Source organism: Phragmites australis, chromosome 10, assembly GCF_958298935.1.
Source record: "Phragmites australis chromosome 10, lpPhrAust1.1, whole genome shotgun sequence".
Taxonomy (NCBI): domain Eukaryota; kingdom Viridiplantae; phylum Streptophyta; class Magnoliopsida; order Poales; family Poaceae; genus Phragmites; species Phragmites australis.
The window spans coordinates 29,400,184-29,411,774 of NC_084930.1; the positions used below are offsets into that span (position 1 = coordinate 29,400,184).

The following is an 11,591-nucleotide window of genomic DNA, read 5'->3' on the forward strand; positions in this document are numbered from 1 at the left end:
AAAACATTGTAGTAGAGCCCACAAGTCGAGTAATATTGCATTGAGCCACAGTCGCAAACTTGTATCACTGTAGCACCAACGTCGCTCTTCTATAATGCATGGGAAAATTGCTTGTATGCTACTAATTTAATTGTGTTTTGAAAAATTGTTATTCTAGTTCACATGTTATTAACATAGGTGATCACATGTATTAGTAAGAGATGGATACTATTTTGTTGAAACGTAGCTAAAGTAGTGTCAACAGGACAAATCCATACCATAGCACCCTTATCTACATTGCGGCAGTTGTGGTTTGAGGTGAGTTGTGTCTAAGTGTGGTCTTACATGTGTCATCGAGCTACCACTTGAGGCAGCTGAGCATTGTACATGCCCTAATAAGATCATGGCCTGGACTAGCTAATGGCCATGTGTAAGCTCGTCATTACATGATTGAGAGTATCAGTCCATCAGTGTGATACATTTCCTCTGTTTTGTTATTCTCTTTTCCTTTTTGAGTAAATTTCACTTTTGTCCATATATTAATACACTTGGTGCAATTTGAATCATATTTAACAATAGGTGTCACTTTGAACCATACATTCTACATTAGTCTTTCAGTTTGCACCATATATAAGGATTATATATTTGATCATACTCACGTGATGGGTGGTTTCATTCACCTCAGCTCCACGAATTTAATTGAGACGGTGGATTGTTGTTTCCAACCTAAGCTTTCTTTTTCTCTGTTTATTCTTCGTTGCCTGCTTCCCATTTAGTCTCAAGTTACTAGAGTCACCTCTCTGTATCGAGCCTCCAAAATCTAAGTGCCACCACTCGTAGATTTTGTCATCTGCTTATATTCCTCGCTGACGTCGCACCTCAAGTTGCCGCCTGTACGGCCGCTCCTCTCCAGCCATATCTACTTTACCGACGTCTCTCTTCAAGTCACCACTTGCACCACCCACCACCCCGGCTATGTCTACCTAGCCGTCGGACTAACACCTATCTCTACAATGCTAGCAAACAGGTAATCAGAGGTTAGATTATATATAGGATGTTAACTTTTTGGATAGTCGGTGGCTTCATAAACTCGACACCATCATATGCAATATGGAGAGGCAGCTCTGGCAACTTGAGATCAATGGAGAAGCAAGCAAAGAAGAATGAACCGAGAGAAAGAAACTTCGATCTCGAAAATGTAGTTCATCCTTCCAAATAAATACGTAGAGCATAGGTGGATATAACTGCTCGTCATGTGTGCATGGTTAAGATCGCTTCCTTAAACACGATGAAAATTAAAATATTAACATCAATATACGGTTCAAAGTGAAAATTATTGTTAAAAGTGATTCAAAGTACACCAAATACACTAATACATGACCCAAAGTAAAATTTACTCTTTCTTTTTTTTAGTTCCCTTCCAAATAAAAGAAGCCATGCCTAACCCCCGGGTTATCTTATTTTAGAATGAGAGATTTCGTGACCCCGAGAAGGACGCATCGTGAGCCAGGTAACAATGGGCTTGGAGGGCGGGGTCGGCATTGGCCGCATAAGCAGGCGGCCGTCGCAGCAATGCTTGGACACCACGGAGAAGGCCGCCCAACGCGCAGAAGCAGAGGGTACGGTGGAGCAGGACGCAAAGCCATGGATCGCGAGGAAGAAGGTCACAACGCTCGCGATTTGCCTCGTCGTGCTGCCGGTCCTGATGACCACGGTTAGCCGGCGGGTCGACGCGCCGTGGACGCGCGCGTCCTTTTGGACATTGGCGAGTACATCCACACGGCAAGGTAAAACTTTTGACGGCAAGAAGATCAACGACACAATCGAATGTGAATCGTTTACCGTGTCACACATTTTTGTTTCTCGTCGTGGTTTGTAGATCAGTCATGATCACGGTGCCATTCTCCTTGATGTTATTGGAGAGGAAAACTCTAACGGGCAGGCACTGATTTTTCTACGTTTCCGTGTGCAGAATCCAATACGGACAGGCTCCTCGGCGGCCTGCTCGTCCCGGAGTTCGACGAGTGGTCGTGCCAGAGCCGGTACCAGTCCGCCGTCTACCGCAAGAACGTATCGCGGTCGCCGTCCGCGCACCTCATCAAGCGGCTGCGGGAGCAGGAGGCGCTGCAACGGCGGTGCGGCCCGGGCACCGAGGCGTACAGAGCAGCGACTGCGCGGCTAAGGTCCCGGCACCGAATTGGCGCGAACGACACCATGGGGGGCTGCAAATACCTCGTGCTGGTGCCGTACAGGGGCCTCGGGAACAGGATACTCGCCGTGGCGTCGGCGTTCCTCTACGCCATGCTCACCGACAGGGTGCTGCTCCTCGACAGGGCGACCTCGTTGACTGACCTCGTCTGCGAGCCGTTCCCAGGGACGTCGTGGCTTCTGCCGCCACACTTACCCATCAAGAACCTTCAGAACTTGACCGGCGATGTGCGGGAGAGCTACAGGCATTTAGTGCAGAACGACGGCGACGGCGAGGCGTTGGTGTCCAAACTCCGTTATGTCTTCGTGGACCTCGACCATTCTTGCACCTACCATGACAAGCTATTCTACTGCGACGACGAGCGGCGGTTCCTCCACCGCGCGCCGTGGCTGGTGATGAGGACGGACGGGTACTTCGTGCCGGCGCTTTTCCTGAACCCCGCGTACCAAGAGGAGCTCGACCGGATGTTCCCAAGGAAAGACGCGGTGTTCTACCTCATGACGCATTATCTGTTCCACCCGACGAACAAAGTGTGGGGATTGATCACGAGGTTCTACAATTCGTACCTGAGAAATTCAGACGAACGATTGGGAATCCAAGTCAGGGTGTTCGACGGGGACAGTCCGTACAGGCACGTCTTGGATCAGATTCTTGCCTGCACATCGCAAGAACATTTGCTCCCTGAAGTGGTGCTTCAAGAACCGATGCTCCCTCCTCCGTCGACGGCCGGCGCCCGATCGAAAGCGATTCTGATGACCGGCTTGAGCTCATGGTACTACGAGAACATCCGGTGGAGGTACTGGCAGTCGGCGACGGCCACCGGCGAGGTCGTGAGCGTGTACCAGCCGAGCCACGAGGAACACCAATTCTCTGGCAAGACGACGCACGACATGAAGGCACTGGCCGAGATGTACCTCCTAAGCATGGCAGACGCCATTGTCACCAGCGGCTGGTCGACGTTCGGGTACGTCGGCCACGGGCTTGGCGGGCTCACGCCGTGGATCATGTTCAAGCCCGAGAACCTCAGCACGCCCAACCCGCCGTGCCGGCGGGCGAAGTCGATGGAACCGTGCATGCATGGGCCGCCGTTCTACGACTGTAGGGCGAAGCACGGTGCGGATACTGGGAAGCTGGTACCCCATGTCCGGCACTGTGAAGACATGGGCTGGGGGCTGAAACTTGTTCACCCCGAATGAAACAGCGATGTAAATAAAATAAAATTTTGGAGTACAATTCAAATCATATTTCACGCAATTAGATTGTTGCATTGTGATCCAAATTTCTGTAGTACTTCTACGAATTTATTTCCTTTTCAACAGGAACCATTTGGAACTCATGGAATTAACTGTTGTGAAGAAGCCCAAAAGGAAAAAAAAATTGAAGCAAGCATATATATGCACGAGCTAACTCAATCGAACAGCTTGAGACCGAAGTCCACATCTTCGCAGTGGCTCAGGAAGGGCACATGCGCCACCGGGTCAAAATCCTTCGCCGCCCGGCAGACAAGCGACGGCGGCGAGTGCAGGCACGGTTCCACCGACGCCGACCTCACGCAGGCAACATCGGCCCTCAACTTGATCCGGTCCAGCAGCATCAGCAGCCATGGCCGCAGCCCGGCCAGCGAGTGCGCGACATACCCGAACGTCGAGAACCCCGTGGTCACTAACTTGTCGCAGTAGCTCAGCAGGTATATCTCGGCCAGGGCGCGCTCGTTGTGCGCCCGCGCCTCGGTGTGCTGGTCCTGGTCGTGGCTCGGCTGGTACACCGTCACGACCTCGCCTGTCACCGTGGCGTTCGTGTAGTACACGCTGTGCAGCTTGTCGTAGTACTCCGGCTTTAAGGAGACGACCAGCACGGCCTTCACCTTCGTCGTGCCGTTCGACAGCCGGACACCCGGCTCGCTGGTGCTGGTCACTTGTGGTAGGAGATCGTGCTCCCGCGTGCACCGGATGATCTGCTCGTACATCACCTCGAACGGGATCGGCATGTACGGCACGAGGCGCACCTGCATGCCGAGACGCTCATCGGCGCCGGCGAGGTACCCGTCGTAGAACCTTTCAATGATCCCCCACGCTCGGTTCCCCGGGTGGAGGAGATACCTGCCGAGGTGATGGAACACGGACCCCTTCACCGGGAACATCCGGTCCAGCTCGGCCCGGTACATGGGCATGAGGAACAGTGCCACGGCGAAGTAGCTGTCCGACCGGAGCACCATCCAGTTGAACCTGTCCAGCACACGGTGGTCCTCCTCGCAGAACGTGTGGTTCTGGAGCCGGAGGTTGATTTGCTCCAGGTGGAAGTAGACGTACGGCGGCAGTGCGCTTGCTTCGCCATCGTCGTCGTAGCGGACTATGTTGTTCTCAAGCATGCTCTCGTAGCTCTCCTTTGAGCCGGCCCAGAAACCATCCTTGTAGGGGAAGTCCGGCGGTAGCAGCCATGAGGTCCCCGGGAACGGCTCACAGAAGAGTCCCTCCATCTCGGGGGGCTCGTGGACGAGGACGACGCGGCCGGTGAGGAGCGCGTACAGGAAGGTCGATACGACGCTGAGCATCCGGTTGCCGAGGCCCTGGATGGGGAGCCACACCACGTACTTGCACTCGGCGCGGTCGGCGTTGCGGCCGGACATGAGCTGCGCCACGGCCTCGCGGTAGTGCGCCGTGCCTGGCCCGCACCGGCGGTGGTTCGCCTCGTACTGCCTCAGTTTCTGGACGAGGTAAGGGGAGACCGGGAACGGCGACGGCTTCCAGCGCTTCGACGCTTCGTACCTGCTAAGGCACGACTCCGTGTCGAAGTCCGGCGAGAGGAGCCCGCCGAGGAGCCGGTCGTGACCGCTACCTGCCGCGTCCGGTGCCGAAGACGCATTGCCGGAGTCTGCAATCCCGCAAACGAATAGAAATATGAAACGCGGGCCATTAACGTGCTACCGATACGTGTAAGGTTCAAGAAAAGGAGCGGCAAGTACATTGCTCTTCCACGCGCTGCCAAACCAGGGAGCCGGCGGCGATGGACGAGGCGGCTCGGTCGCCGAAGAGAAGGAACACAATCGCCAGGGGCAACGCGAGCAAGAAGACGACAGTGACGGCCCCCGGAACGGCCGCCCGGCGTTTCCCTGCCACCGGCGGAACTCGCTCTCCTTCGATCGCTCTGACAGAACCCATGGCATGCCGCACGCCATCTTCCTCGCGAACTCGCAGTCTAGTACTGGCTTGTTTGTTGGGGACAGGTAGGGAGAGGTCAACCATGGCAGTAGATTAATTTTTTAGCTGTGATTCTTGCATATAAAAACGGTATCATGCATGCAACTACGGCCGCGTAGTGGAGCTCCAACAGTCGTATGATTTGGTGTCATTAATTCATAAGCAGATGCAATGAACATGGACAGGTTAGTGATTTCCTTTTTATTTTGAAAGGAAGGGAGTAAATGGCAATTCTTTCGCTTTTCTCGTGTGAAAACTGATTAAGGCAACGCGTGAACCATTACTTACCATGTTATGCACAAACCTCGCCACATCCCTTAACAAATGCAGCAAGTTTCCTTATCAAATGATCCAAAGAACTGAAATTGAAATTATGTACCTTAAGAAAATCCAGAAGGGAACTACTTCGCTTGTGAATTTGAACCCCTAGATATTATTATACATGGCCCGAGAAATTCTGCCTGTTGACTTCCTGTGAATTCTAAGATCTAAAGGTGTATGTAAACAACCTAGATAACACCGTCAGCGAGTAATTAAATCTGTGTCGTTCTATATGTAAGTTCCACGGTAATTAGCCTACCCGTAACTGTAACACCTCTCCTTTATCTTCAAAGCTTTATCTTCAAAGCAAAAAACATAAACTAAAGTCAACGCAGGACAACTCAAAAGACGGAATTTTGGTTCAGATTTAGATCCACACAGCATAGGAAGCAAGGTGAAACTTCTCACGACATGAATGGCAGCCAGAGACTCTATCATGACTACCAAAAACAGTGTCAGTGTCAATGTTTTAAGCAATGTTCTCTTTTTGCATTGTAATCCTGCACAAAAACACAATTTTCGTGAAACTAAATATCGCAACGTGATTTATCCATTTTGTCACTTCTTGTGGAACCTGTATTGGTGTTTGTGAATAGAAATAATGACGAAGCTATTTCACAGCCATATTTTATCACTTGACTTGAAAATATTCCCTGACAAGGCTAACCAAAATGATTATTAAAAAAAGAAAGCTCAGGCAGCAATTTGACATTTTTGATTGACTGGCCATCACAGCATTTCAAGTGAATGGTGTGTTCAAACTCTGAGCTATCACCATGGAACATTATCACGCTGATACCTCATTGATATGTTGGTTGAGGCTCTTCCCAGGGGGTATAAAGATCAAATCGTCCCAGCCAGAATTTCTCTCATTTATCTGCAGAATCAAGAGCGGGACGGTAAAAAAATACTGAACTAGTATAAATGTACAAGCAATCCAGAGTGTATTTCTATCTCCATCCAACCTCCATTTTCTTCAGGACATCCTCCAAACTCCCAACCTGGAAAGATACAGAAGCATTAAGCAGTTTTAATGACAGCTTAGGAAAGCAATAAGAGAATATAACTATACAAATACATACCATAATTTGCTTAGAAAAGGCTGACCCTCTTGAAGCTTTAGACACCCTTGTAAGTTCTCTTTCTATGTCTTCCTGAACCATGAGGGAAGTGGTGAAGACCTAAACCAGGTCTGTGAACACTACTTGATATAAAATGTTGCCTGGCAAACCTTTTGAAAATATATTGGACAGTAGCGCTTCTTCTGCTTCTTCACGACCAGCAGATCTGACTGCACATGCAAATGGAACATTTTCATCGTAGCAACAAGTGGTTCATCCAATGTTGAAGATGACAGTCAAATGGATATTTGGGCTAAAGCAATGAGGATCAAGATCACCTAACACAACAAAATTGTAGTTGTGCAAACAGCAAAATAGTTGAAAACTAAAAGGAACTGCGCAAACATCTCAAAAGCAAAGCATGGAGCATCTCCAAGAAGATACAGACTATTCTGATGAAGCGATGATATATCAAACTTCGATCATCTTGGGAGTTATTTTATCTACAATACCGCAACAAGTGCAATTTGGTTGCCTGGTTGGTGCTGAGTTGTAAGAGATTTCACTCTTCTGTTGGTAGTGTTTGTGTGCCATGTTGCAGTCACTCTTTCATACCAGAAACTGTTTATTTATACAGTTTCTCTTAGTGAAGAAACAGTGTTATCCTGCTCCTTTTGATAAAAAAATCTAAATCAGAGTAAATCTAATAAATTCCAAAAGAAAAAAAGAAGAAGTTTGATTGCAGATAACATAGCATGACTACACAGCTTCACGAGATGAGACTGATGGTGAGACTGGAATGGGCGTGCAATTAACTTTCACAATAAATAGGGATAGACAAGTAAATCATAGAAACAAATAACTTCAGTTCCTGTCAGTCTTTTCTCCCAGAGCCTACCCATGGCCCATTAACTTTGCCAATAGCTAAATGCACTAGTAATTTCTAAAGTCAGAGCATCAATCAAACAATTCAATTAGTCCACAAGCTAACACAGAAGTTACTGGCATTTAGTTTTACCTAGAGAGGAATTGCTGCGATTAACTAATATCAACAAAAAAAAATTACTAACTGCTAGAAACTAAAATCTAAATACTGTCTCTATATAAAAAGGTAGAATTTCGTAGTAGAGTGATGGAACCAGAAATATCACCTGAAAAACAGGAACACCATCAAAAGCAGTTAAGCCTGATTTCAACTGAAAAAATAGAAGGGTAACATAAGTCACAAGGATGAAGTAAGATGCCTGAAGAGTGGGGGAGAAGTATATTAGTACCAATCTTCAAGAATAAGGGTGATTTTCAAAGTTGCAAGATCACTTCACATGTTCTATGTGCATATGTATAGTATTCATGCATTATGGTAAAGACATAAAATGCACCACAAATGTAGTCAACCAAACATTCACTACCAGGTTAACTGAGTTCCTGGAGCCAAGCCACTGTTATAGGTGGGTCACTTGGCATTGCTCCAAGTTACAAAATATCACCAAACAGAGGTTTTCTTTTTAAGTGTTGAAACATAACCAATAAATATGGATATGCATTTTGGGAATTCAGACCAATTATGCACAGATTCTGGGCACATATATGAGTATTGCTAATACACTAGTGATTCTGTGATTGGTCATGGTCGATCCATTGTATGCCAATGATGTCCAAGGAAGAAGATATTAAAAGCTTTTAGTTACATGTTATGGAAAGATGGGCATACATGTTCAATCCCTATAATGGCGTAATTACTGTTTTAGGGAGCAATGCAGTCTATCTGATGAACTGAGTTCTACTTCGTGGTGAGAGAGGAGGGAGGGGGTTATAAATAGGTCCAAGTAAAGATAAGATAATAGAGCAAAGAGCCACAAGTCCATTAAAGAGCAGACCTCCAGAGCATTCTTTATTTGAAGAGGGTCAGGTAAGAACCGGAATGCGATACCTTCAGCCTTCAACATATAAACCTGAGTACAGAAGCAACGTAATAAGGTATATGTTTACATTATGAAACATAAAAGAGTATCAGTCAGGTCCAAGATAAACAAAATGTCGATGCATGCACTAGAATGATCGAAGCTGCAGTGGTGCTAACCTAACCTAACACATCATCAAAGCATGAATAGGATGTCTTTTAAAACAATCTTAATCGAGGTATACAGGAATGCATACGTGATTCCTAAACAATAATATAACTTGTGAGAAAAGGTTCCTTTCCTCGTCATACATTTTCTAAAATAATCTAGTTCTCACGTGGCTAATCATTAAGACGCCTTCCAATTACTGGAAGGGATAACTCCAAATCACCCCTTGAACTTTGCTTCGATCTTCAAAAACTATAAAACTAGATATTTTTCACCCTAAGTACCATTCAAATAACACCCCAACCGGTTTTGTAGGGTGGTTTTGCCTATGTGACAAGTATGAATAGGTGGTTTTGCCATGTGGGCATGCTGACATGGCTGATTTGGTCCAGCTCACCATCTACCTATGCAGACGTGACAGAGCAAACCCTGGCCCCACCTATCATTCATGACCAAGTCAACGCATGGCAAAACCACTTGGCAAAAAAGAAGAATAAAAACAAGATTAAGTAACATGTCAGCCAACGAGGCAAAAACCGCCCATGACGATCTGCCACGTATGAAAAACCATCCTTCAAAACCGATATGGGTGTTATTTAAATGGTATTGTAAAGCTTAGGGTGAAAAATGTCTGGTTTCATAATTCAGGGTGAAATTTGAAGATCAAGGTAAAGTTCATGGGGAGATTTGGAGTTATCCCTTACTGGAATGTTTTTCATGCTTCACATAAAACCCAAACTCCCTACAAAAATCTTGCGTAAACCCTAGCAAGTCATAGTTTCATATGCAAAATTGTTCCTGAAGTCTTGACGTGTTTGATCACAAGATATATTGAGTGAAACCCACCTGATCAAGCGTAATGGGTACCACTTTCACCCCCTTCCCTAGCAGCGGCTGCCGCGTCCTCACCTGAACCACACGAACCCCCAAACCATTAGCGAAAAATCCAAAACCAAACCGCAAAGACAGCAGGTGGTGAGAGAGGGGAATGGAATACATGAGAGAGGAGGGCGTCGGCGTCCTCGGAGCGGAAGCAGAGGAGGCCGAGGGAGCGGAGGCCGGTGGCGGGGTCGGAGACGAGCACGAACTCGTTGCTGGAGTTGCAGACGGTGAAGACGGGCGTGCCGGTGAGCGCGCGCGCGACCTCGTCGGGCGCGAGGGCGAGGGAGAGGGAGGCGCCCTGGGGACCCGGCGCGCGGGTCGCCGCTACGGCGAGGGCCGGGCGCGGGGCGGCGAGGCGGGAGGTTAGGCGGGAGAGGTGGTGGTGAAGGAAGGAGGAGGCGGCGGCGAGCGGGTTGGGAGGCAGCGGAGCGGGGGAGGGGGTCGGGTCGGACATGGGCGCGGCGGCGAGCGGGAGGGAGGAGCGCGTGGAGACGGAGTCGGGCGGCGGCATCGCGGACTTTGGTGGTGGCGTGGCGTGCGAGGTGTCGTGTTGGTCAGCGTCGACGACGAGCACCGGGCGCGTGGCTGATTCGGTCCAATCGAGCCTTCTGGTGCGGCCTGGTTGGATGGGTCGGGAGGCTTCTAGTCCGGTCCATGATCAGCTGAAGATTTTTTTCTAATCTCAGCAGGCCGAACTTTGAACCCAAACTACCAACTTAGAACTCATAAATCAGTCCAATTACAGCTTTGCAACAAACAGATCATAAATTTGGTCACATAATGATAACTCTTTGAGCACCGAAAAATCAATGAACTCAAATGAGAACTTTGAACACACCGTAATTGGATTTGAAGAAACACATTCAAACTACAAAAATCAACCTTGAATTCAAGCATTTTGGGACTTAACATGTAGCATGATCTCTGAACTCCAGTTTTCAACTTTGAAACACAATTTTACCTAGATCTTGCACCTTTTGTGCATCTAGAGTTTCATGTAGAGGTACTTGAGGCTTTATACGGTTACACTCCCCTCGATTGGGGCTAGGCGGGCCACCTAAATGTACAATTGAGGAGGTGGACGTCTGCATGAAACAAAGGTACATTGCTCTACAAACTTTCAAAAAACAATCTAGTTGAGGCTAAGAAAGAATGAAAATTTATATAGGTGAGAATAAAAAAAAGTTTATTGTAATTGATTGGGTTTTTCTTAAACTTCCTCCTTACCCAACAAGGATCAGTGTGGCGAGGTGGAGAGGGGCCGTAGAGGATAAGACGAGAGGGAGAAGCGTTTTGACCTAGGCCAATTAGGGCAGCTCGTGGATTAGATGTGGAGGGCACTTGAGTGCTCGTGAGGATACTTGTTTAGGGCTCCTATTCTTTTTTTTTTTGGCTGGTAATTTGTTATTGTGTCCTTTTTTCTATTATTAATATATAATCAGTATGGGACGATCATAATGATCACTCAAAAAAAATAGCTGCAATTCTTTTCATCATCCGCTCATAGTCAAAAATCGTTGAGGCTAATCGCAACTCAATATGCATCTAATTTTATCACCGCACAAATCACCAATCTGTGTGGTGTATCTCACTTTATCATGTGGATATACCACTAAATGTCTATTTGAAATGAGAGTTCTGAGATCCAAATCCCTAAGCTAGGATTTGGTACAATATTTGGATGAACCCTAAAAAATCCTGGAGCAATCCCCCTCTTCCAAGCATGCCATAAAGAGTATTGTCGGTGTACTTATCGCACCTTGTTATAACTATATCGTCGTGCCAAGCTGCATCATATCTCTTTGTAGCTATACATCGTGCATCATAACATATATATAACCATGGAATAATCAACTGGATTTTCACAAGAAAC

At 47.4% G+C, this 11,591-nt stretch overlaps 3 protein-coding genes across 3 annotated transcripts; 1 reads left to right on the top strand and 2 right to left on the bottom strand.

Annotated features, from left to right (window-relative positions):
• Positions 1 to 1,495: 1,495 nt before the first annotated feature.
• On the top strand, positions 1,496 to 3,384 carry LOC133931059 (galactoside 2-alpha-L-fucosyltransferase-like). Its single transcript, XM_062377893.1, has 3 exons — positions 1,496 to 1,766; positions 1,952 to 2,933; positions 3,150 to 3,384. Exons 1-3 carry the CDS (start codon positions 1,496 to 1,498, stop codon positions 3,382 to 3,384), a joined length of 1,488 nt encoding a protein of 495 aa, XP_062233877.1.
• A 76-nt stretch (positions 3,385 to 3,460) lies between these two features.
• Positions 3,461 to 6,167, bottom strand: LOC133930612 (probable fucosyltransferase 7). The gene is made up of 2 exons (XM_062377292.1): positions 5,151 to 6,167; positions 3,461 to 5,059 (listed from the first exon to the last, which is right to left on the bottom strand). The coding sequence occupies exons 1-2, from the start codon at positions 5,428 to 5,430 to the stop codon at positions 3,597 to 3,599; spliced, it is 1,743 nt and encodes a 580-aa protein (XP_062233276.1). The 5' UTR covers positions 5,431 to 6,167; the 3' UTR covers positions 3,461 to 3,596.
• Positions 6,168 to 6,305: 138 nt separating this feature from the next.
• LOC133930614 (protein TIC 22, chloroplastic-like) lies at positions 6,306 to 10,259 on the bottom strand. The gene is made up of 8 exons (XM_062377293.1): positions 9,834 to 10,259; positions 9,683 to 9,745; positions 8,645 to 8,719; positions 7,919 to 7,963; positions 6,938 to 6,997; positions 6,789 to 6,860; positions 6,672 to 6,707; positions 6,306 to 6,583 (listed from the first exon to the last, which is right to left on the bottom strand). Exons 1-8 carry the CDS (start codon positions 10,227 to 10,229, stop codon positions 6,494 to 6,496), a joined length of 837 nt encoding a protein of 278 aa, XP_062233277.1. The 5' UTR covers positions 10,230 to 10,259; the 3' UTR covers positions 6,306 to 6,493.
• Between the last annotated feature and the right edge of the window lie 1,332 nt (positions 10,260 to 11,591).

Bases quoted from the DNA above. Each gene is read 5' to 3' on its own strand.
- LOC133931059 (XM_062377893.1), top strand. From the start codon at position 1,496: ATGGGCTTGGAGGGCGGGGTCGGCATTGGCCGCATAAGCAGGCGGCCG. The intron at 1,767-1,951 runs GTAAAACTTTTG...TTCCGTGTGCAG, and splicing joins GAGTACATCCACACGGCAAG to AATCCAATACGGACAGGCTC. The intron at 2,934-3,149 runs GATTCTGATGAC...CTGGTCGACGTT, and splicing joins GCCGGCGCCCGATCGAAAGC to CGGGTACGTCGGCCACGGGC.
- LOC133930612 (XM_062377292.1), bottom strand. From the start codon at position 5,430: ATGGTTGACCTCTCCCTACCTGTCCCCAACAAACAAGCCAGTACTAGA. The intron at 5,060-5,150 runs GTACTTGCCGCT...GCGGGATTGCAG, and splicing joins GCAGCGCGTGGAAGAGCAAT to ACTCCGGCAATGCGTCTTCG.
- LOC133930614 (XM_062377293.1), bottom strand. From the start codon at position 10,229: ATGCCGCCGCCCGACTCCGTCTCCACGCGCTCCTCCCTCCCGCTCGCC. The intron at 9,746-9,833 runs GTATTCCATTCC...CGTGTGGTTCAG, and splicing joins CCGACGCCCTCCTCTCTCAT to GTGAGGACGCGGCAGCCGCT. The intron at 8,720-9,682 runs GTGGGTTTCACT...TTCTGTACTCAG, and splicing joins TACCCATTACGCTTGATCAG to GTTTATATGTTGAAGGCTGA.